Genomic DNA, 20,927 nt, shown 5'->3' on the forward strand with positions numbered 1-20,927 from the left:
CCCCGGAGAAGGGGGCACAGCGTGCGGAATGGACGGCGCAAGTGCAGAGCCGCTGTCCCGATGGGAGGCTGGGTTGCTCGTGTCTGGGCGGTGCCAGGGCTCAAACCCAAACGCGCTTCCACCTCCTGGCTCAAGTGAGGGAAACGTCAGGCCACGTTTCCAGGCCCCCGGAACGAGGAGGCCCTTATGCAGGACCACGCAGGGTAGGCTCCGGCGGGACAGTGAAGAGGTTCCGTCGGCCTGCCCCCGCTGTTTCCAGGCAACGCGCCGCCACGCCCCCAGCGGGCGCGAACTCGCGAGCTTTGCCGCTAGGCTCCGCCCCTTCCGAGCTCCGCCCCGCCGTTGCCGGGCAACGCGCCACCACGCCCCCAACGAGCGCGAACTCGCGAGCTTTGTCGCTAGGCTCCGCCTCCTGTCAGAGCCCCGCCCCCGTCGTTGCCGGACAACGCTCCTCAACGTCTTCGGCGAGTGCCAACTCCCGAGCTTTGCCGCTAGGCTCCGCCCCCTGCCTGAGTCCCGCCCCCGCCGTTGCCGGACAACGCGCCTCCACGCCTTCGGCGGACGCGAACTCGCGAGCTTTGCCACTAGGCCCCGCCCCCTCCCTTAGCCCCGCCCCCGCGAGTCCGCTCCCGGATTGGACCCCGCTTCGGTCCAGGTGAGCTCGGCGGTGTCCACGTGACTTGGCGGCCGCGTCAGCGGTTCCGGCGGGCGCGCGGTGAGCGGGGGCGGGGAGAGGGGTGGGCGTCAGGGCCCGGGGCGGGTGCGGGTCCCGCGCGGCGGCCGGGGCTTGGCCCAGCTCCGCGGCCTGGGCGCGGCGTCCGCGGCGGCTTACGGCGAGCTCGGAGCTGCAGCCGGCTTCGGGCGCGCCGCAGGTGACCTTGGGACAGTGGTTTCCGTGGCTCCCGGCGTAGGGCCGGGCCGGGGCGTGGCCTGGGGAGACTCGCTGCGGGTCCTGCCTCCGGCCGCGCTTCTGCGGGTACACGGCTCCCAGGTGGCACCGGCGGCTGCAGCGCCTGGAGTTTCTGGGTGATGAGCTCGATTATTCCCCCTTCCCCTTCCGCCCCGGCCCCGTGCCCCCAACACACACCGGCGCGCACGCACGCACGCACACACACCCACCCCCGCTGCTGTCTCTGAGTCTGCTGCGGCAGTCTCAGACTAGTGCCGGAGGCCTGCGGGGTTAGGTAACGCCACTTATCCCACCGGGTTCAGTTCTTGCACCAAGGCCCAGAAGTGCTCCTTCAGCAGAGTCAGCTTCGCGGGGCTCTTGGAAGCGTTGAAGATACAAAGTTTGTGTGAGGCTTTTCCCTAAACTGGCGAGTTCTCCAAGCCTGTTGGAGGAGAGGAAACAACATGGAGCCCCGGGACTTGGCCCAGGGCAGGGCTGTTGGTGGGGAAGGAGGTGGGCAGGGCATCCGACACTCGGCTCTGCTCCTCTTCCGCAGTGCAGGATTTCTTTCCTTACAAGCCTCTGATTCTTTCTAGACATCTCCCCGAGAACTGCCATGTCTGGGAATCCTGCACTCTCCCCAGAACAAAACAACAACAGCTATGAGCCCAAGCCCTCCAGCTTCCGCATGTCTGAGAAGAAATGCTGTGAGTCCTGGGAATGAGGGACTGCGTCCCCCAGGGAGCGAGGTTGTAGCCCTAGACTTTGCAGTGGTGGAAGTGAGAAGTAATTCTCTGACAGGGGAATGTGAGTCAGTTTGGTAAACTTCCTGTCTGGAACCAGTAATCAGTGGAATGTCTGCTGTAACCCAGCAGTCTCTTCTATTTTCTTATGCTGAATCTGGGTCACCTGCTGGATCCGGGTCCTGCAACCCCATGGAGCAGGCAAGCTGAGATGACACTTGTGGTGGTGTGCAGGGTTGGTCCTGGTTCACGTTCATTCTCTGATGGGCTGTTCTATATGGTGAGAGCTGGGTACTGCAGAAATGACAGACTGGATCTGTGGCTAACATGAGGGCGGTACCCCTGGAATTTGACCCCTCACCCGATCTTGAGTGTCTTGTTTGTCCCTGGTTTAGCCTCTACTTTGCAAACTTTTTGTTGTTGTTTATGAGCCACACCTGATGATGCTGAGCGTTACTTGGGCTACTTGTGGCAAAATCCTCAGGAGTCACTCCCAGGGGACTTAGAGGACCATGTCATGCCAGGGACTGAACCCATGCCACAGCCTTACACGTGCAGAGCAAGTGTTCCATTGCTGAGCAGCGTTACCATTCTACACGGTATTTCCTCTGCAGGGTCATTTATCTGCAAGCAGGCTTCCAAGCAGCACTTCCATGACAGTCTGTTAGACAACAGGTGGCTTAGCAGAAAGAGGAAGTATTTTCGTCCTCAGGATCTCCCTTCTGGGCATTGTTGCAGGCTGCAGTCTGCATAGCATTCCAGAAGGTTCTGGGGAGCTGGTCCCCTAAAGTTTGGGGAGATCAGAGACTCCCAGCCTTGCCCTGCTTCAGGATCACAGCCCTCTTGAGCACAGTCCTTAAATTCTCACATCTGTGGCTATAAATATCAGCAGATGGGAATAGCCGCAGCATGACCTGGATCGCCCCCTATCCAAAGCCAAACTTCCCAGAGCCTTGATACCACTTTGTTGCCAGTGTCATGATTACTCATGGTCTCCTCTGCACCTTGCACCAGATGACTGCTGTGAGCCTTAGCAGAGGAAGTGGCACCCCTGTGTTCGTTAAGGGCCCCTTTCTCCACCAGGACAAGGACTAGACACCCACAGGAGAGAGCAGGACAGCAGGTGTTCGCATGCTGCCTGCTCCGAGTCCTGGGTTTACTGCCTCCTAGCTGTGTGCACCTGGACAGCCAGCCTGTCTCTTTCATCCCTGAGTTTACTCCTTTATGCAGTCGGATGGATCTACCCAGAGGGATTTGAGAAATAATAGTAAGTGGAGGGAAATACTTGTGTTTACTTACACAGTTAAGGTACATTATTTCTCATGTATGACACTGTTTGCATGTCTTATTAATCAAGATTATACCTTGAATGCTATGCTGAGCACTCACTATTTAAAAGGATTATGAGGACTATGTGTTCTGTAAACAAAGTTCTATCCTCTGGTTTGACAGTCTTGCAGAAACACATTCTCGTCTAGAAATGAGCAGAGGGCCCAGGTGTGGGTGAGAAGTAGGTCTCACTGGCCTGGTGCATCTGCCCAGCATGCATTCAGCTACCCTAGCCTCATTGGAGTTGCCCACCTGCTCTCTCTCATTTTCTGCCCTTGGAGCCTTGATAGGTCAAGGAAATTGGGATCCCCGGTATCTTTTCTTCCCTCGACTCATTCTGGCTCTGGGCTCCAGAATCTCACCTTCCCAAGTGCCACCTTCCTCCTCGCCTGAATGACCTGGCTTCTCCAGCACCAGCACCCACTAACCCCATCCTCTCCTCAGTGCTTGGAGCAGAGACCAGGGTAGCCATCGTCAGAGGAGAAGCACACTTCGGGCCATCTCCCTGTGCTCTCCAGCCCGTTGGGACAGCCTCTGCTCTTTGTTGCTCACACAGCAAGTGTGTCTGAATTGTGCCACCATTCCCCCTTGCTGCTAATCACACCTTGTTGGCTCACTTAGCTCTGGGAAGGGACTGGGCTGGAGAGCTGTAATGTGAAACCTCAGAGCAGTTCTGGGGGTGACTGTGGGTTCAACGTACCTTGAGAGTCCCCGGACGACCAAGGGCACTAGGAAATAGGAATTGAGAGTGTAGGTTCCATCATTTTCTCCTTGTGTGTTTCATTCTTACGTACCTTGAGTAGGTGTGGAACAGATAAAAATACCAAACAAACAACATGAGAATTGAGTGAGAAGGAAGACACGGCTCCTGGTTTTCCAGCTGCTGTTGGTCAGTCTTCCAGCCTCTTTCTGTTGTGAGCGCTGGGATTGGAGTGGCCTCATTGGCTACATGCTGCTACTGCTGCTGCATGTGGCGCGTTCCATGTGCAGTGGTCCAGGGTTGCTGCGTCCCAGTAGTGTTGCACTGGGGAGATACGTGGGCCCTGCTGTGCCGGGGTACTTCAGACAGTGCCACAGAGTAGCCTGGCACGCACCTTCACAAGCATCAACCAAGACTCCATTTAGCAGCTTAGAAATGACTTATATATCCACTTAGAAATAACAGGGAAAGTGGCCTTGCTCTGAGGGCTTGCTCATTTGTTCTTTAGAAGACTTGTAGACTATTAGCTGCTTCTAATAGTTGGAAATGCTTGATGAAGATTGGGGGTTGTTCATTAGCGCTCACCGATACAAATGTTAGCTTCCTTAGTACATGCAGAACTGACTACATCTCATGCCGTCAGTACCAGGAGGTTATTGGCACTTCTGTGGCATCTGGTGAACAAAAGCAAGAGATTTTTAATGAGACGCACTTTAATGAGCACTGTATTTCAGAGCCTTGGGCCTGTTAGAGTAAGCAGTGGTAAGCCTGGAACCAGTGTCCTTCCTGGTCACCGTCAGGGTCAGGCCCCATGCTGCTCCCTTAGCCAATGCTGGCAGAGCTGGCAGCAGGGACCTACCCGCTGGTCGTGGAGCCAGGATTCTGGGCAGAGCACCGACCTTGACTTAACTGTGGGAATGTGGGTAAAGCTCCTCCCTCCCTCAGCTCGAGTTTGTCTGTAGGAGGAAAGCTGTCACACCCTCATTTCCTCCAGTGTGTTCGTAAAGGGAACATAAGTTAAGAGAGTTGAGTTTAATCCATGTGAAAAAAGGGGAAGAGAATTCCATCACTGAAAAAAGGATTTTCACGTGTGTTGAGGGGTGGGTTGTACTGTCTGCAGCTGGTCAGCCTGAGTGTCTCCGGAGGCACACTGGGGGTGCCCGGGTGACGTGTGTAAGGTCCAGCTGGAGCAGCAGCTTGCTCTCGGGAGTCTGTGGAAGGCCCGTCTCTGTGCAGGGCTTTCTCTCCCGGGAGCAGGCCCCCAGCACCCACATTCTCGCTCTTCCATGGCCCCTCTGGGAGCCGGGTCCTCATGCCGGCAGCTCTTCCCAGAATTCCTGTGTGCTGTGGGGCAGGCTGCTGGCATCCTCTGACTGGAAGCAGTTTGCCCTCCGGTCCAGGGGAGCCTGCACTGTGTCCAGGGCGGGGGTGGCTCAGAGGATGGACTCGTGCGGATTCTCCTCCTAAACCATTGGCCTCTGATGCCTGGTGGGCCAGCCTTGCTATCCTGCTTCCCAAGTGCTCAGAGCCCCAACCCATGTATGCGCCACTGCATTTGGGAACTCGGCACAGCTGGGACAGCTCTTCGCAGGTGGCTCATTCTTCCCATAGCACTGAGAGCTGATGGGAGCCTGGGACACTGTCCAGCCCCTGTGGTGTCTGCAGCACAAGGCCTGCATCTTCTCCCTGAGCCCTGGGAGGGCCAGCAGTGCTGGGGTGTGGCCTGGGCTGGCCTGGTCACTGCTTTCATTGCTCTCCAGCCTGGGCCTCCTACATGACCAACTCTCCAACACTCATTGTCATGATTGGCCTGCCAGCCCGTGGCAAAACCTACGTGTCCAAGAAACTCACCCGTTATCTCAACTGGATTGGGGTGCCCACCAAAGGTAGGTGTGGTCGCTCCTGGGAAGGGGGCGGTGACTGTTCCTCCCTGTAGGCTGCAGGGCGTACAGGCTCTCGGTCCAGGTCCAGGGGCTCCTAACAGACACGTGTGCTTTCCTGATGCCCATTTGCTTTGCTCTGCTCATGGCCAGCCTCCTCCACCGAAGGCAGTGAAGGCCTGTTTGGCTTGATTTGCTTTGGGCAAGGGGGGTGGGGAGGGAACACCCTCCTGCACTCAGGGCTTATTCCTGGCTCAGCATTCAGGGTCACGCCTTTGACTGCGGAGTCATGGTTAGAGCCTGTGTCTTGTCGGGCCCCAGCCCACCAGGTCAGACAGCCAGCGGCAGAGCAGATTGCCTTGCCTGACTCGATCTGTGCTTATTTCGTGCACTTGGCTGCTGTAACACGAGGCCCCCAGTCTCCCTTGGCCAGTGCACTGAGGGCGGGTGTCTCTGCAGTGTTTAACCTTGGCGTGTACAGACGCGAGGCGGTCAAGTCCTATAAGTCCTATGACTTCTTCCGGCATGACAATGAGGAGGCCATGAAGATCCGCAGGTGAGTCTTGCTAGTGGGGCAGGGCGCGGAGCCTGTCAGGTGGGTGCTCTGGAGGGAGAGTGGGGAGACACTGCTGACACCTGTGCCTCGGCAGGCAGTGTGCCCTGGTCGCCCTGGAAGACGTGAAAGCGTACCTCACCGAGGACAGCGGGCAGATCGCGGTGAGCCTTGCCAGCCCCTTCCTGGCCCCTCCTCCAGCAGCATGGCCTCGTGGCTCCCCTTCCTCGTCCCTACTCACCTGCCTCTCATGTCTCTGCACAGGTATTCGATGCCACCAACACCACTCGGGAACGGAGAGACATGATTCTAAACTTTGCCAAGGAGAATTCCTTCAAGGTGCCGGCGCCATGCCAGAGGGGGGTGGCAGTGAGCACTGGGCGCAGTACCTGTCCGAGCCCTGACTGTCCAAGGCCTGCTGAGGGCCCTGTGTGGCAGACGTCCTTGGGGGCAGGCAGGTGTGCATGTTGCAGCCCTGATGCCTGTTCTCTCCAGGTGTTCTTCGTGGAATCTGTCTGTGATGATCCAGATGTCATTGCGGCCAACATCTTGGTAGGTGCCACGGGTGGGGAGCGGAAGGGTGCCTGGGGCACGCCAGCTGAGTGATGGAAGGAGACAGAAAGATCCAGAAAGGCCCTGCGACATTCAGACACAGGCATCTTCTGTGTCTGCTCCTGTCCATGGAAGAGAAGATTCTGAGGGATGGAGCAAGGGTCTGCCTGCGGGTGCCAAGGCCAGCCTGTGGGCCTGGCCCCTGAGAAGCAGCCAGTCTGGTGGGCCCTTGGGGGGAGGGTGAGCACTGTCCTAGGGCTGCTGTGTGCAGGTGTTGCCCAGAGCAGCTCCACCTGTGCCCAGGGGACGAGCCCTGCGGGCATCGTGGTGGTGCTCTTCCTATGGATGTGAATTCCCGGGCTGTCAGAGAGTGGGCTTCGGGGCCTGGTCAGGCCTGCGTCCCTCAGACTCCCTGTTCTCAGCGGCTGGGGTGCTTAAAGTGTGTTTTGTTGTCCAGGAATCTGAAGGATTAAGGCGGAGAGGCATCTTGGGCCCAGGATGGTCTGGCTCCAATGAGGGCGGGCCTGGGACCTCGGTGTCCCAGTAAGGGACGGCCTGTTGCTTACCTGGCGGTGGCTCTGACTATCCCTGTTTGCCATGTTTCAGGAAGTGAAGGTATCGAGCCCGGACTACCCTGAAAGGAACCGAGAGAATGTGATGGAAGATTTCCTGAAGAGAATTGAGTGCTACCAGGTCACCTACCGACCCCTGGACCCCGACAGCTATGACAAGTAAGGCTGGGCTCATGCCAAAGCACCTTCCCGTCTTGATAAGGGGTCAGATGTGGGTCTTTGTGAAACTGGAATCCCGAGATGTTGTATGCTCTCGGGGTAGGCCACGCCTCCTCAGGTAGACATGAGGAGCCTTCGAAGGGTGACAAGAGGTCTCTGCCTGTGCCTTGGTTGCCAGGTGCTCACCCCTGCCCAGTGAGACCCGAGTGGAGAACTGACATCCGAGGGCTGAGCTAGGGACAGAGTGGGAGGGTGACCTGTGGCCACGTGTGTGCATGTGCTAGTGGGTATGCATGTACATACAGAAATGCTCCCTGCATGTACACTTGACACATGTGACCTCTGTGTGATGTGTAACGTAACGTGGAACACACTGAGACGTGTGTTTTCTCAGGACGGGTTGGTACGTCTGTTTTTGCCGTGGCAGTTTCTTGGCCGTGGGGTACAGTGTGCAGTGGACCTGGTATGAGAGGGGTTAAGAGCCATCACGGCGTACTGAGTTCACTTTGGAGACTGCCATGCACGTGGAGCCCTGTGATGGGGTATGACCAAGTTGGCTGGCCTCTGGGTTAGCCAAGAGTCTGCCTGCCCTCAGCATAGAGTAAGGGGTGCTTATGTGGCCTGCTGTAAGTCCACTCAGTGGCCTGGGCATCTCCTTTTCATCTTGGGGGCTGTCCAGGGTTTTGAGGTGTTGATGCAATATTGAAGACTCCTGCCTTGGATCTTGTGTATTAGCAATTCTCTGGGCAGCCCAGAGCCGTGAGTGGCTGTTTTGGATGGAGAGCGACTGTTCAGGTGGTGAAATGGTATCACTGTGGGTAGCACCACCTCTGCCAACAGATCCTGTGTGCCTCGTACTTGCATCGTTCTACCCTTGGTTTTTGAGAGCTTTTTGGAGTAGCATTCATTCTTATAATAAGGACAGTCTTGTGTTGGCTACAGGGTGCCTTTGGGTGTGGAGGGAATTCGAGACCCTCTCACTGCACTGTGTCAGACCTGAGACCCAAGCAGTCCTCAGACACACACGCAGAGCAGCCCTGAGACCCCCCACCCCACACATGTGAGCAGCCCTGAGACCCTCTCCTCGAACACTCAGCAGCCCACATCTCCTGCGTCTCAGCACATGTGTTCCGTCTGCAGGGCTAAGCTCGGCGCTGGCTTCTGTGGGGGCCTCCTCCGTGGTTACTCGGGCTCCTCCTTCCTTCCCTCCTTCCTTCCCTCGGCTCAATGTGGACCTGGGGTCCGTGAGTGTGGGTGGATGTGGGTGTGGGAGCAGAGGGGCTGTTTGTGGGGGGACTCTCTCTCCTGAAACACCAGGTTCTCACTCCTGGGACTTCTTTACTCTGTCCCAGGGATCTTTCCTTCATCAAGGTGATCAACGTGGGCCAGAGGTTCCTTGTGAACCGGGTGCAGGACTACATCCAGAGCAAGATCGTGTACTACCTCATGAACATCCACGTGCAGCCCCGTACCATTTACCTGTGCCGCCACGGCGAGAGCGAATTCAATCTCCTAGGGAAGATCGGGGGCGACTCAGGCCTCTCTGTGCGGGGAAAGCAGGTGCGTCTCCTGGTCCTGCACAGCAGGCGGGCAGGATGCCTCTTCCCCGATCTTTCCCGTGTCCTGCTGGTCTCAGACTGCAGGTGGACATGTGGGGCTGGAGACATTTTCTTGTTCACTGATCATAGTTGTCTTGGAATCGTTGCTGCTCTGAGTGTTCAGCTGTCACATACTTGTTGTGCAGGACACGAAAAGCCCATTTCAGCTTCGTTTCTTTTAGGTTGATTCTGAGTGTAGCACTTTGATTCAGCTGTGCTGTGCGCCTGGTTCACAGAGTGTGTGTGTGTGTGTGTGTGTGTGTGTGTGTGTGTGTGTGTGTGTGTGTGTGTGTGTGTGTGTGTGTGTGTGTGTGTGTGTGTGTGTGGCGGGGAGGGCTGATGCGATCTCCATTCACACCAGTTTTCCCAGGCTCTGAGGCAGTTTCTGGAGGAACAGGAGATAGCAGACCTGAAGGTGTGGACGAGCCAGTTGAAAAGGACCATCCAGACGGCAGAGGCCCTGGGGGTCACCTACGAGCAGTGGAAGATTCTCAACGAGATCGATGCCGTGAGTGGGGAATTGGTCAAAGCATTGTCTGGGCACGGCCCATGATCTGATTAGGGTTCCTGCCTGGTGGCCTCTCGCCAGCCAGGGACTCCCCAGTGTGAGAAGTGCACCAAGACAGTCGGGAGCACTGAGGACTTGCCTGGCCTTCTGGGGGCACTGGAGTAGCTACTGACCACCCCTTTTATTTCTATCAGTGTCATTTGTTGCAGTTTTTCGGACACACCCTTTCCAAGTTGGTCTTGAGTGCAGTACTAGCCTTTTCTCCCACCCCCCGCCCTTTTCTTTCTCTATGGCAATAATTCTGAATGCTGCTCCAAACTTTCCGTCCCTGCTTTTTTCCCCCCCATTTTTTTGGAGGTGGAGGATGGGCTACACTGAGCAGTGGTCAGGACTTACTCCCGGCTCTGCCCTCAGAGATCACTTCTGGTGGGCTAGGGGACTATATGGGATATTGGGATCAAACCCAGGTTGGCCATGTGCAAGATAAGTGCCTTACTTTCTGACCCTGGCCCCTGCTTTTTTATCCCTTTGACCCCACTGACCTCTCGTGCCGGAGGAGCTGGCCCTCAGGCAGCTCCCTCAGCCGTTGTGGCCCTCCCAGGGTGTGTGTGAGGAGATGACGTACGCGGAGATCAAAACGGAGCACCCGGAGGAGTTTGCACTACGAGACCAGGAGAAGTACTTGTATCGCTACCCTGGCGGGGAGGTGAGCACCCCAAGACTTTTGGGGGCTGGGCGTGATTCTGAGGGTGCAGATGGAGAGGAAAGTCTTGGAGCCCCTAGTCAGCCCTCGCTGGGTGCATTTATCAGTGCCCTGGGGACGGTGCTGTCTCCCAGCTCTTCACTGCTGCTGCCCAGCTCATACAGTCGATCACGGTCGTGTGGGACAGAGGTGCGGCTCCCCTCTGTTCTGGGGATGTGTGAGGTGATGGGGGAGAGGGTGGTGCTCTGTGCTCCTCACATTCGCTGCCCATCAGCCTCCGAGGGAAACTCGGGTTGTGTGCAGATTCCTTTGCCTGAGGGAGTATCTTCTCCATCTGAACATTGCTCCTGAGAGGCCTGAGATGCCAAGTCTAAGTGGTCGGCAGGCAGTCGGGGAGAGCCAGTGGGAGGCAGTTCTGCCCGGCTCTGCCCGTCTCCCCAGCCTGCCCTGCTTCCCCACAGTCGTACCAGGACCTGGTGCAGCGGCTGGAGCCTGCCATCATGGAGCTGGAGCGGCAGGGCAACGTCCTCGTCATCTGCCACCAGGCTGTCATGCGCTGCCTTCTGGCGTACTTCCTGGACAAGGGTGCAGGTGACATTTGAAAGCAGGGCAGTGTCCATGGGGAGCAGGTGGCCAGTGGCACTTAGCATGCTGGTCAGGGCCATGTGGGCCGCTGGCCCCTGCCCCACTCAGATTGGGCTTGTTCCTTGGGCTGTGGGGTGGTGCCAGCAGCCACTGTCCTTGTCCTCAGGTTTTCCTGATGCTCCAGCCCCCCCCCCCCCTCCAGGCCACCTTGGCCAGGCTGGGCCAACTGGCTGACTTTCCTGACAGTGTCAGAAAAGTGGCTGAATGTCACCACTTGTTACTCTGGCCAAAAGGAGAAGGTGGAGTAGAAGCATCTCTGTTCCTTGTTCCGGCAGAGAGGGAGGGCGCTAAGGCTGCCCCTCCTGCCCTGTCCTTCTCCTGATGGCCTGGCCCTCACTCCTGCCCATGCTGGCCAGCCTGTGGGAACCAGAGAGAGTTATTTTTCCTTCACCTCTTCTGGGTGGCTTTTCTGGGCCTGTCCTTGCGGTCAGGGAATATGGAAGGGGGTCCAGCACTGGGTCATCACCCAAAATCCAGAGCCCCTTAGGGTCTCTCCCACTTGCTTGGCTTTGTTTTGGCCCTGAAGCTCCTTATCTCTGGCTCTGAGGCCCCTCACCTGGCCCTGGGACACCTCACCTCTGACCCTGAGGCCCCTCACCTCTCATCCTGAGACCCCCTCACCTGGTCTTTAACTCTTTCAGGAGAGCTGCCCTACTTGAGGTGCCCTCTGCATACCATCTTCAAACTCACTCCAGTGGCTTATGGTAACTACACCAGGAGGCGGGAACGAGGGAGCTCAGGGTAGTTGGGTTTTCCTGGGGTTTGTCTAGAAGTCCAAGACCGTCACCCCTCTGTGCCAGTTAGGTTCTGTCTGTATGTAGAGTGAGTGATGTGTCGATGATGGGATTTTGTGGGGTATAGATTCCTTTAATCTACTCTTCCAAAGTCATCTGGTCCTTATTTTCTCAGGCTGCAAAGTGGAAACAATCAAACTCAACGTGGAGGCTGTGGACACTCACCGTGACAAGCCAGCTGTGAGTATCTCCCCAAATGAGCATGCCAGGCCCCTAACATTGGCAGCACTAGACTGGGATTTTTATGTATCTTAATGAAAAGAAAGCAGATCGACTTGATGCCTGTTCAGCCTACGTGCTCCCGTGGGAAGGGCCGTCACTGTCTCTGTCACGGTGTGGCTGCTGGAAACCAAGTTTGGAGCCCTGCCCCTGTCCTATTAGAGCTGGGTCCAAAGAGAGCTGGGCGTGAGGGGTGGGAGCGAGGGGCGGAGCTGCTTTCCAGCTGCCCTGCAGGTCAGCCCAGGCAACCCTTCTCTTGCCTGGGCCTCTCTTCAAATAAGGCCCTCAGCGTGTCACCCTTTGAGTCCCTTACTCTCCAGGCTTGGAGCGCAGGCCCTGCCGTGGCACAGGCTTGAGAAGGTGGTACGGTTGCACACGTCAGGCAACATTTGGGGATGACCTTCTTGCATCGTTTTCATTCCTGTGGTGTCCCTCCGTTTCTAATCAGAACAACTTCCCCAAGAACCAAACCCCTGTAAGGACAAGAAGGAACAGCTTTACACCTCTGTCCAGTTCGAATACAGTAAGGCGTCCGAGAAATTACAGTGTTGGGAGCCGGCCCCTCCAGCCCCTCAGCCCTCTCCGTGCCCTGGACATGCAAGAAGGGGCCGACCAGCCGAAGAACCAAGTCAGCATTCCGGTGGTGTGACCGTGTGTGCCCTGCAGCCTGCCTCCTGCCCTGTCACTAATCCCCAAGGACCCTGCGCTTGCACCTGCCCCATGTACCTCCCCATGTCTAGCCCCGAGCCAGGGTCGGCGCCAGAGTGATGGGACTTAGCCACACCACAGTTGGGAATGTCTTCCCCCTCCAGGGCTTGCTGAGGTGGACACTGTAGGGTGGGCCCTCGGGGGGCAGATGGCGTCTGGAGGATGGGGTGCACTGTCTCCACCACGCCTGGTTCTCCCCATTCTGGTGTCTAAACTCAGCCTGTCCTTCCAATGGCCAGGCCGGCTGGCGTGGGCACAGAGCATGCTTCCCTTTTCAGTCTCTTCAGGGCATGTCATCAGCCCTTCCCTGCCTGCTACCCACCCCCACCCATGGCACTGTGGCAGGTGTGTCTGTTTGAGGAAGGGTGGCAGGCAGCAGGCCAGGCTCCAGCTGGCCTCCCTGGAAGTGCCCTGTGTGGGGACCTGTTCTCCAGCCAGTCTTGTCAGGTGGGTCGCTGAACTTGGACCTGTCAGGCTCAAGGTGTGGCCATCAGAAATCCTCAGAGCCTACCATCACCCTTTTGGCCACTGTGGGGTTGAGGGTGAAGAGCGGGAGAGCTTGTTTCCCCCTTGCCTTCCTCGGACTTGCCTAGGATGGGGGTCTGGAAGAGCATGTGCATTCTTCGTGTCCTTGGGACTGCTTCACTCCAGTTAGAACTGCACTTGGGGCTGTGGGGTGTAGAGATATGGGAGGACCTTGAATAAGGATTTGGGAGACAGGGATGGAGTAGAATGACATTCTCAAAGGATTGGTTTATTTAGTCTGCAAGAGCCTGTTAAGAAAATAGGTGAGGACTTGCTCTACAGAACTGGGATAGTAGTTTCTCAGATAAAACATCAGCTTAAAACTCTGAATTCTCGTGGTTCTGATGAGTCTGTTGTTAAGAATTAAATATGAGCAGAGCGTAGTGTTAAATAGTGGCTTCTAGGAGGCAGGCTGCTGTGCTTTAATGGGTTAATTCAGGTTCTAGAGCCACCTGTTAGTCGTCACATCCGTGGGTGCATGGAATCCATCAGTGTTACTAAATACCCTCACCCTCCCTGTAGCATGAGACAAGCTGCCTCCAGTCCGTGGTTCTTTAGGGGGACAAATGAGGGGTTTGTCCTTGCAGTGCTCAGAACCTATTCTTTGCTCAGGAGTGACCTCAGTGGTGGTTGGGGGACCATGTGCAGTACTGGGGACGCAAGGCCAGCACCTTGTACTAGCTCTCCAGCCCCCAGCCCTTGACTGTGTAGTGGTGCATCTGCTGCTGCCTGCCTGATTCTGTCCAGAATTCCGTTGAAGACACAGCCACCTGCTGCCCCTCTTCAGTTCTTACATGGCATGGACACCGTCGAGTTCTTACTGGGAAGGGAAGCACAATCAGCATAGGGAAATGCCTTGCTCCAAGGGAGGCAGTCAGAGGAAATACATGTAGTTTGTGATGAATGGCCACTGCAGAAGGGCGGCAGCTGAGAAGACAGTGTTTAGGAGCAGTTGGGAGAGAGGACAGCCTGGGAGATATGTACAGTCTCATCCAAGGCTGCCTTGGCTGGAGTGTCTCTGGCCCAGCCACTGCTGTGTGATAAGGGTGGTTCAGAGCCAGGTTATGAGGGAGAGTATAGGGATTTTGGACTCTAGGTTTAGCTCTCCCTGCTCATGGTGTCTAGGTACCCATGCGGGCCCCAGCTGCAGACCCACATTTCCAGGCTCAGCTTTTGCCTTGAGCCTGCCAGTTCTTCCCTTCCTGCCCGCTGCTTGATTTCTTCTCTCCAGGCTGAGAGGGTCTATTTCATCTCACAACAGGAGAGTCTGACCCTTGCACAGGAGGCCAGAGGGCAAGGAGCAAGGCTCGGGCCTCCTGCCTCTGCCTTCCCTTCAGGAGTAGGGTCCTTCCTGTGGGCATGTGGGTCTCAGGGCTCCTGACCCCTGCTTTCCCAGGATGTGGCTGTGATCATGTGTCCAGCCCTGTAGAGGAGGGGCCGTTGGTCTCTTCAGTCTCTGTCTTGGAACTTCCTTGTCCTCACCTTTGTTTGTGAACGCAGCAGACTGTGTCCTGAGACAGTGTTGTTTTAACTTGACTCTGCCTGTGATTCTCCCCCCCTGCGTCTGATGAGTGGGGATACAGAGAGCTCTGCGTCCAGGTACTGATTGAAGAGTTGGCACAGTCTTTTCCCAGTGCCCCTTTCACTGGGATCTCTGGTATCTGTGTGTTTGTGTCAGAATTGCTTGTGTATATTTCTTACTGTACACAATGAATATTTGTTGGAGTGGCAAGATTGTCTCATGTTGATGGTGATGTTTTGCCAGACACACAATGCTGTTCACATGCTGCTTCTTGGAGTAGGGGTGGGTTGAGCGTGAGCTGGGGGTACAGGCCACCCTGCAAATATCCCAGGCTCTCAGGTTTCATCTGCTGGCCTTTCAGGTCCACAGGTGTGAATGATGTTCTTAACTGTTCCTGTGAGTTATGTGAAGAACAGATTAATAAAATTGCAGAGTACTTTGAACCTATCAGAAGGCTTCTGGATTTTTTTTTTGTTCTGCTTGGGTTTGTTTGGTTTTTTTTGTTTGGTTTTACTTTTCCCCCTTCCCCAAAACCTTTGCCTCCTTCTGAGAGGTGAGATCCTCAAGCAGCCCAGGCACATCCACCCTGTGCAGCAGTTGGGGTGCTGCCACATTTTCTGGGGAAGAGGGGCTGGGTGTTACAGAAGATCTAGAACTGCCCATGGCTCTCTAAGAACTGAGAAATGTGGCCTTTGGTAACAGTAGTCTGTGACCCCTCAGCAGTCCCACCCTCACTGTGAAATCTCAGGATTTCTGAGATGCCTCCTTCTATTTGTAATAGGATTGCAGTCACTGGGATTAGAGTGGTCACCACCTTCTGGGTCAGAAACAAGAGGTGGGGTTGGTTCCCTTTCCTACACCATAATCCCTGTCATCACGATAAAATCAGGAGCTCGTGTCAGAATCTCTATTGAATAGGATCTTGGGTTGACATTAGAGAAAGCTCTTACAGGGGAGGAGTTTTTCACAAAAAAACATCCCACCTCTGCTTATGGGAAGAGGCTGACATCTGATCTCAGATTGGGGGCCACTCACACTGACCAGGGTCTCCAGGTTCCAGGGTCCAGAGTCTTTGGGCCAGTGGCTCCTGCACACTTGCTTGCTCAGGCCTCTCCACTGCTTGGGCATGGAGCTTTTGGCCCAGGTCAGGAAGGCCTGCCTAGCCCAGCGCAACTCTGAGTCTAGTGTGTCAGCCCAGAGGCCCATGGCACTTCCCTCTGCTTGTGTGACACTCAGCAGTTGGTGTGTGTTAGTAGCTGGTGGGCCATGTGCATGCAGGTGCAGGAAAGGCCATGGGTGCAGTGTTCCTCTCTGGGTTGCTGGTGTAATGTGCTTTTCTCCCCCTCTGACTTCTAGGCAGATGCCGTCCTGGCCATACACAGACACTCCTCCACAGCGTCCCTCCTGTCGCTGTCCTGATGGTATGGAGGCTGAGGCCAGACCTCCTGTGGGAGAGCCTGAACTGTCAGCTCCACTGTAGCACGAGCCAAGAGCCAAGTAGGCACTGGACATTTGGGGGCATAAAGGCGAGTCCTGGAAGAGCATGACCACATCCCGCCCCCTCTTGGAACCAACCTGACTTTGCTGTGCCTCGGGATGTCTGGCTACCTACAGCTCACTGTGATCACCTGTGCTGGACCTGGCTCGGTGGCCAAGTTGCTCCTCCCTGACAGTTCCCACCTGCCGGGATGGCTTCCCAGATGCCTGTTCTCCATCTCCAGTATGAATGCGCCTCTTCAGGATTGTTTCCCAGCACGGAGCCCAGCAGTGTGGTCAGCTGGAACAGAAAGCACATGTGTTGGCAACTGCCACATAGATTCGTAAAAAAGAACAGGTCCATGGTGGGTCCCTGAGGGATTCGACTTCTATGACATCTGGCCTGTTTGGTGCTCATGGGAGAGCCATGTCTGTAGCAACTTTTCATTGAGTTTTTCTTGTTTCAGGCCCCTTGAGGCCGGGATTTGACGACTGGTGGTAAATGTCTCCATATTCATGTCCACGTCTTCCCTCTCATCCTGTGCCCTGGTGGCTGGGCCGGGTAACCTTTTTGTACTTGCGGAAGGAGACCTGGAGGGGAAAGCAGACGTCCTTGCCATCATGTGAAGAAGCCAGGAGCATCCTCGGGCTTCCAGCTATGGACAGAGATACCCTCTGTGTGGGGCCAGAGACATGAGAGCCGTGCAGTGCCTTCAAGAGCTCGTTGTCCTCTGCTTTTTTTATTTTTCTCAAGTACCTCGAAATCAGAATAAGTAAGGAGGTAAATGTCTTGTACAAAGAAAACTACAAAACGCTACTTCAAGAAATAAAAGAGAACACAAGGAAATGGAAACACATTCCCTGCTCATGTGTTTTGGAACAAAATTAGATCCGCAGACCAATGGGATTGGGTTGAATATCCTGACACACACCCTCAAGTATGTGGTCATCTAACCTTTGATAAGCAAACGAGAAATATAAAGTGTAGCAAGAAAAGCCTCTTTGACAAATGGCGCTGACCAAACTGGACAGCTCAAGCAAAAAAAAAATGGCCTCAGACCTCTACCTAATACCATGAACAGAAGTCAGATCAAAATGAATTAAGATGTCAACATCAGACCAGAATCCATAAGGTACATTGAAGAAAAGGTTGGCAAAACCCTCCACAACATTGAAGATAAAGGTATCTTCAAAGATGAAATGCCACTGACCAAGCAAGTGGAAAACAGATAAACAAATGGGACTATCTTAAACTAAGAAGCTTCTGCACCTTAAAAGAAACAGTGATGAGGATACAAAGACAGTCTATGGAATGGGAAAGGATATTCACCCAATACCCTTCTAATAAGGGGTTAATATGAAGGATATACAAGGTACTGGTTGAACTCTACAAGAGAAAAACACCCATTCCCATCAGAAAAATGGGTTAATGAAATGAACAGAAACTTTATCAAAGGAGAAATTCGAATGGCCAAAAGGCACATGAGAAATGCTCTTCATCGCAAACAATCAGAGAGATGCAGATCAAAACAACAATGAGATATCTCACAGCACAGAGACTAGCATCCACAAGAACAAAAGCATTGGGTGTTTGCGTGTATGTTGGGAGAAAAGGACTCTTTCACCGTTGTAATGCTGATTGGCCCAGCCTTTTTGGAAAACAATATGGATGTTTCTCAAAAAACTAGAAACTAAGCTCCCGTTTGACCCAGTAATACCATTTCTGAAGATATACCCTGAGGGTCTTCTGCTTCTTGACTTGTCATTCTGAGGCTACTGTCTCCCACGTGAAACTTTGGAGCAGTTTGCCAGGCCCCAGTGTGTTCTTCAGGCTCAGCCAGCAGATTGTTCTCCAGCCAGTGACTGTCTAAGCATGTGATTCTTGCATCTAGCCCTGGAGGAAGTGTGAGAGCTCTGAAGGACACCTCTGTTTTTGAAAAAAATAGTAATTTTAGCTTTTAAAGCTTTCAGTTTCCCACTTGCTGAGTAAGAGGCTGAGGAGCTTTCCCGAATGATTCTTAGACTATAGCCAAACCTTGGGTCACTGCTTGGGTCCCTGCCTCAGATGTGTGCAGCTGGGCTGCAGGCAGTTCAGCAAGAGGAACCAGGTCTTGCTTTCCCTATCCACTGAGCTCCCCTAGACAGATCCACGCACATTGCTCCCCAGTGTACTCATGCACAGATCTCCCCAGGATGGACCCACACACAGCTTTCCCAGACAGACTCCTGCACAGAGGGCCAAGGGGACCCACACCAGGAGCTCCAGACACAGCCATGCACAGATTGACTCGTGTACAGAACTCCAGACGGTCCCATGGCATGGGGCTTTGCGTCTGCACTGCAGTGATGCTGCTTGGGATCATGGGGACCATCTCCTACTGATCACAGGCTGTTTATGTTATTTATTCACTTGTCTGAAACATTTTTAAGTCCCCATAGTTGTGTTTGCATGTGTTTAATCAGACTGTAAAGTAAGTACTGTTGTCAGGTTTGTTGTTTTGTTTTGGGGTTTTTTGTAGACACTTAGGTAGCTCAAACTTGTAAGTCTAATGTTCTGTGTGAAATTAAAATTTCAGAATATTGGTTTTTGTCTTCTGTAAAAGGGTAATAACTTTTACGGCACAGTGGATTTCTTTTGGATACTTTTTTATCTGTTGATTTTTATTATAAAAGTAAATCAAGAGTTGAAATTCTCTGGAGAAAAGTTTATCTTCTAGATAAAAGTTTGCTAGACTATGTGAAGAATGTGCATTGCTTTTGTAATAAATACAGTAAAGGTTATTTTTAATTAAAAAGTTTTAAAAATCAAACAAAAGATTATTTCATACATCATATAAGCACAAAATGTGAATAGCCTTGTAAAAATTGTGCTTGAAGCTAGCTTCTTTAAAATTATTCCCCATTTATTAAATGGCAATTATTAAATGGATGTTCTAGCTAGTGATTCCTGTTTCTGTTAAGTTCATTAGGATTTCAAAGTGTTATCAATTAGATCTTTTTTTAAAAAAGGAGGGACCTTTTATTTATGCATTTTATTTGTCCTTTGAGCCACACCCAGTGGTGCTTAGGGACCATATGGGGTGCCAGGGATCAAACCCAAGATGGCCACATGCAATGCAAGTGCCTTATCCTCTGTACTACTAATATTTTTATTGCCTCCAGATATTCTGAAATTTCTGAATTTATTAGGTACGTTTGACTATTCTGTAATCAATAATTAAGTGCACATTCTACCCCAGCCATGTGCATTCGGTGGCCTTGAGCCACTTCCCCACCCCTGCCTGCAGCCTCCACCAACAGAAGCTGAAGGAAGGAACAGGGCCACCAGGCTGGTTGGTGATCAGTCTCCATTTATTCCAATCTCGGTCCCACTGTTTATTCCATTTTCTCCACCTGCCTGTTCCAGTCTCACTGCTTGTCCCATTCCAGTCGCACACTGCCCCCCATTTCCATCTCTTGTCCATTATGATACTCTTCCCCGTGCCCAGTCTCCCAGCCTTGGTCTAGAGCCCAACCTCCAAGAGTTGGTGGTAGCAACTACACCTGTGTTAGCACAATCAATATATGTAAAGCCCTTCCTTCCCTTCTAAGACAAAGATCTCCTGCTAGGAGATTCGCTCAAGGGCGGAATTTCATCTAAGGACATACTTCTCCTTAGTCCATAAACAATCATCTTACATTTACTTCTTAATAATCTTTCTAGTTATTTTGTATAAACACAGTAAGAGATATATTTAACTCAAAGAGTGGCTCTCCTGGGAATATCTCGCTATGCATCCCAGACTACAGTCCTCAGGTCAGATTGTCTTCCTAACCCTACCAGGTCCCTGTTCAGTCGCTTCTCTTTGGATCGTGACAATTCATCCACGACAATGCTCTCAGCTTATTATAAATTTTATGGCACTTGGCCTGTCTCAATTTAATGCCAGGACAGCTTACCACTTGCCCTGGGTCCATCCAGTCCCTTTGTCAGGACCCTACTTCTAAAATGCCAAGAACTAAGGGCAACTGAGGCTTAAGCTGAGTAAATATGAGAGATGCCCAGGAGTAAATATTGCTTGGAGTCAATTACCTCCCAAGTTACAAAAGTGTGTAAACACACCAAAAAAAAAAAAAAGGCACAGGGCACAGGGCAGCTGTGCTCTATCGCTCCCGCCACCCGCGTTTGGTAGTCTCCAGCTGCTTCCCCCACCCCAGGGGGGGGTTGATGGCAATGACGAGGCAGGCAAAGGAAGGAATGAGGGCCAGGCTGGTTGGTCTCAGCTGCAGTTTATTCCATTCCCATCTCCATTCTCCTCTGATTCTCCTCCTGCTTCTTCCTCCCCCATGCTACTTCATTCTCCTCACTCTGGATCTGGATCTCGATCTAGCTTCTCCAGATCTGGCACTGGAACCCCCAGCCCACTCTTACAACCTAGTTAAATCCCAAGCATGAGGGGTTGGGGTTTACACATAGGTGTGGTCACAATCAATAGGGGTAAAGTTCTTTCCCTCAGTGGATGCTGCTTCAAGGACAGATTCTGTTTCAGCAGGACACCCACCCAAGGGCGGAATCCCATGGGTGTGTTTCTCCTCTCCTTGTCCAGCTAACATATAAGCATTCATAATATTAATCATTTTGTATGGACACAGTAAGAGATGCATTAAGCTTATAGAGTTGCTCTCCTGGGGTCATCTCGATCTCAGACTACAGTGCTCAGGCCAGATTAGTCTTTCCTATCCCTAGCAGGGTCCTAGCCTTGTCATTACTTTTGGATCATGACAGCATTTGTCCATGACCAAGCTCTTCACTTATAGTTAAGCATTAGGCACTTTGGCCAGGCACATCTTGATGCCAGGATAGCACATAACT

The 20,927-nt window shown here is 53.4% G+C and overlaps 1 protein-coding gene across 6 annotated transcripts; it reads left to right on the top strand.

Annotated features, from left to right (window-relative positions):
* The first annotated feature begins 532 nt into the window (after positions 1-532).
* PFKFB2 (6-phosphofructo-2-kinase/fructose-2,6-biphosphatase 2) lies at positions 533-19,013 on the top strand. 6 transcript variants are annotated; one of them, XR_008628660.1, is made up of 16 exons: positions 745-1,026; positions 1,486-1,596; positions 5,422-5,547; positions 6,001-6,097; positions 6,192-6,258; positions 6,359-6,433; positions 6,590-6,646; positions 7,253-7,377; positions 8,730-8,937; positions 9,337-9,483; positions 10,085-10,189; positions 10,648-10,777; positions 11,473-11,535; positions 11,741-11,805; positions 15,956-16,440; positions 16,543-19,013. XR_008628660.1 is itself a non-coding variant. In XM_055128991.1 (15 exons), the coding sequence occupies exons 2-15, from the start codon at positions 1,506-1,508 to the stop codon at positions 16,016-16,018; spliced, it is 1,419 nt and encodes a 472-aa protein (XP_054984966.1). In that variant the 5' UTR covers positions 745-1,026; positions 1,486-1,505; the 3' UTR covers positions 16,019-19,012. The 6 variants fall into 6 exon arrangements, 5 of the variants coding, with proteins under 5 accessions (XP_054984964.1, XP_054984965.1, XP_054984966.1 ...); XM_055128991.1 differs by having other exon boundaries at positions 15,956-19,012; XM_004616187.2 differs by lacking the exons at positions 15,956-16,440; positions 16,543-19,013 and adding an exon at positions 12,293-15,046.
* The last annotated feature ends 1,914 nt before the right edge of the window (positions 19,014-20,927 follow it).

Source organism: Sorex araneus, chromosome 2, assembly GCF_027595985.1.
Source record: "Sorex araneus isolate mSorAra2 chromosome 2, mSorAra2.pri, whole genome shotgun sequence".
NCBI classification, from domain to species: domain Eukaryota; kingdom Metazoa; phylum Chordata; class Mammalia; order Eulipotyphla; family Soricidae; genus Sorex; species Sorex araneus.

What these genes read in the sequence shown, in the direction of transcription:
- PFKFB2 (XM_004616187.2), top strand. Translation starts at nt 1,506, where the DNA reads ATGTCTGGGAATCCTGCACTCTCCCCAGAACAAAACAACAACAGCTAT. An exon ending in CATGTCTGAGAAGAAATGCT is followed by an intron (nt 1,597 to 5,421) that starts GTGAGTCCTGGG and finishes ATTGCTCTCCAG; the next exon opens with CCTGGGCCTCCTACATGACC. An exon ending in TTCTCAACGAGATCGATGCC is followed by an intron (nt 9,484 to 10,084) that starts GTGAGTGGGGAA and finishes TGGCCCTCCCAG; the next exon opens with GGTGTGTGTGAGGAGATGAC.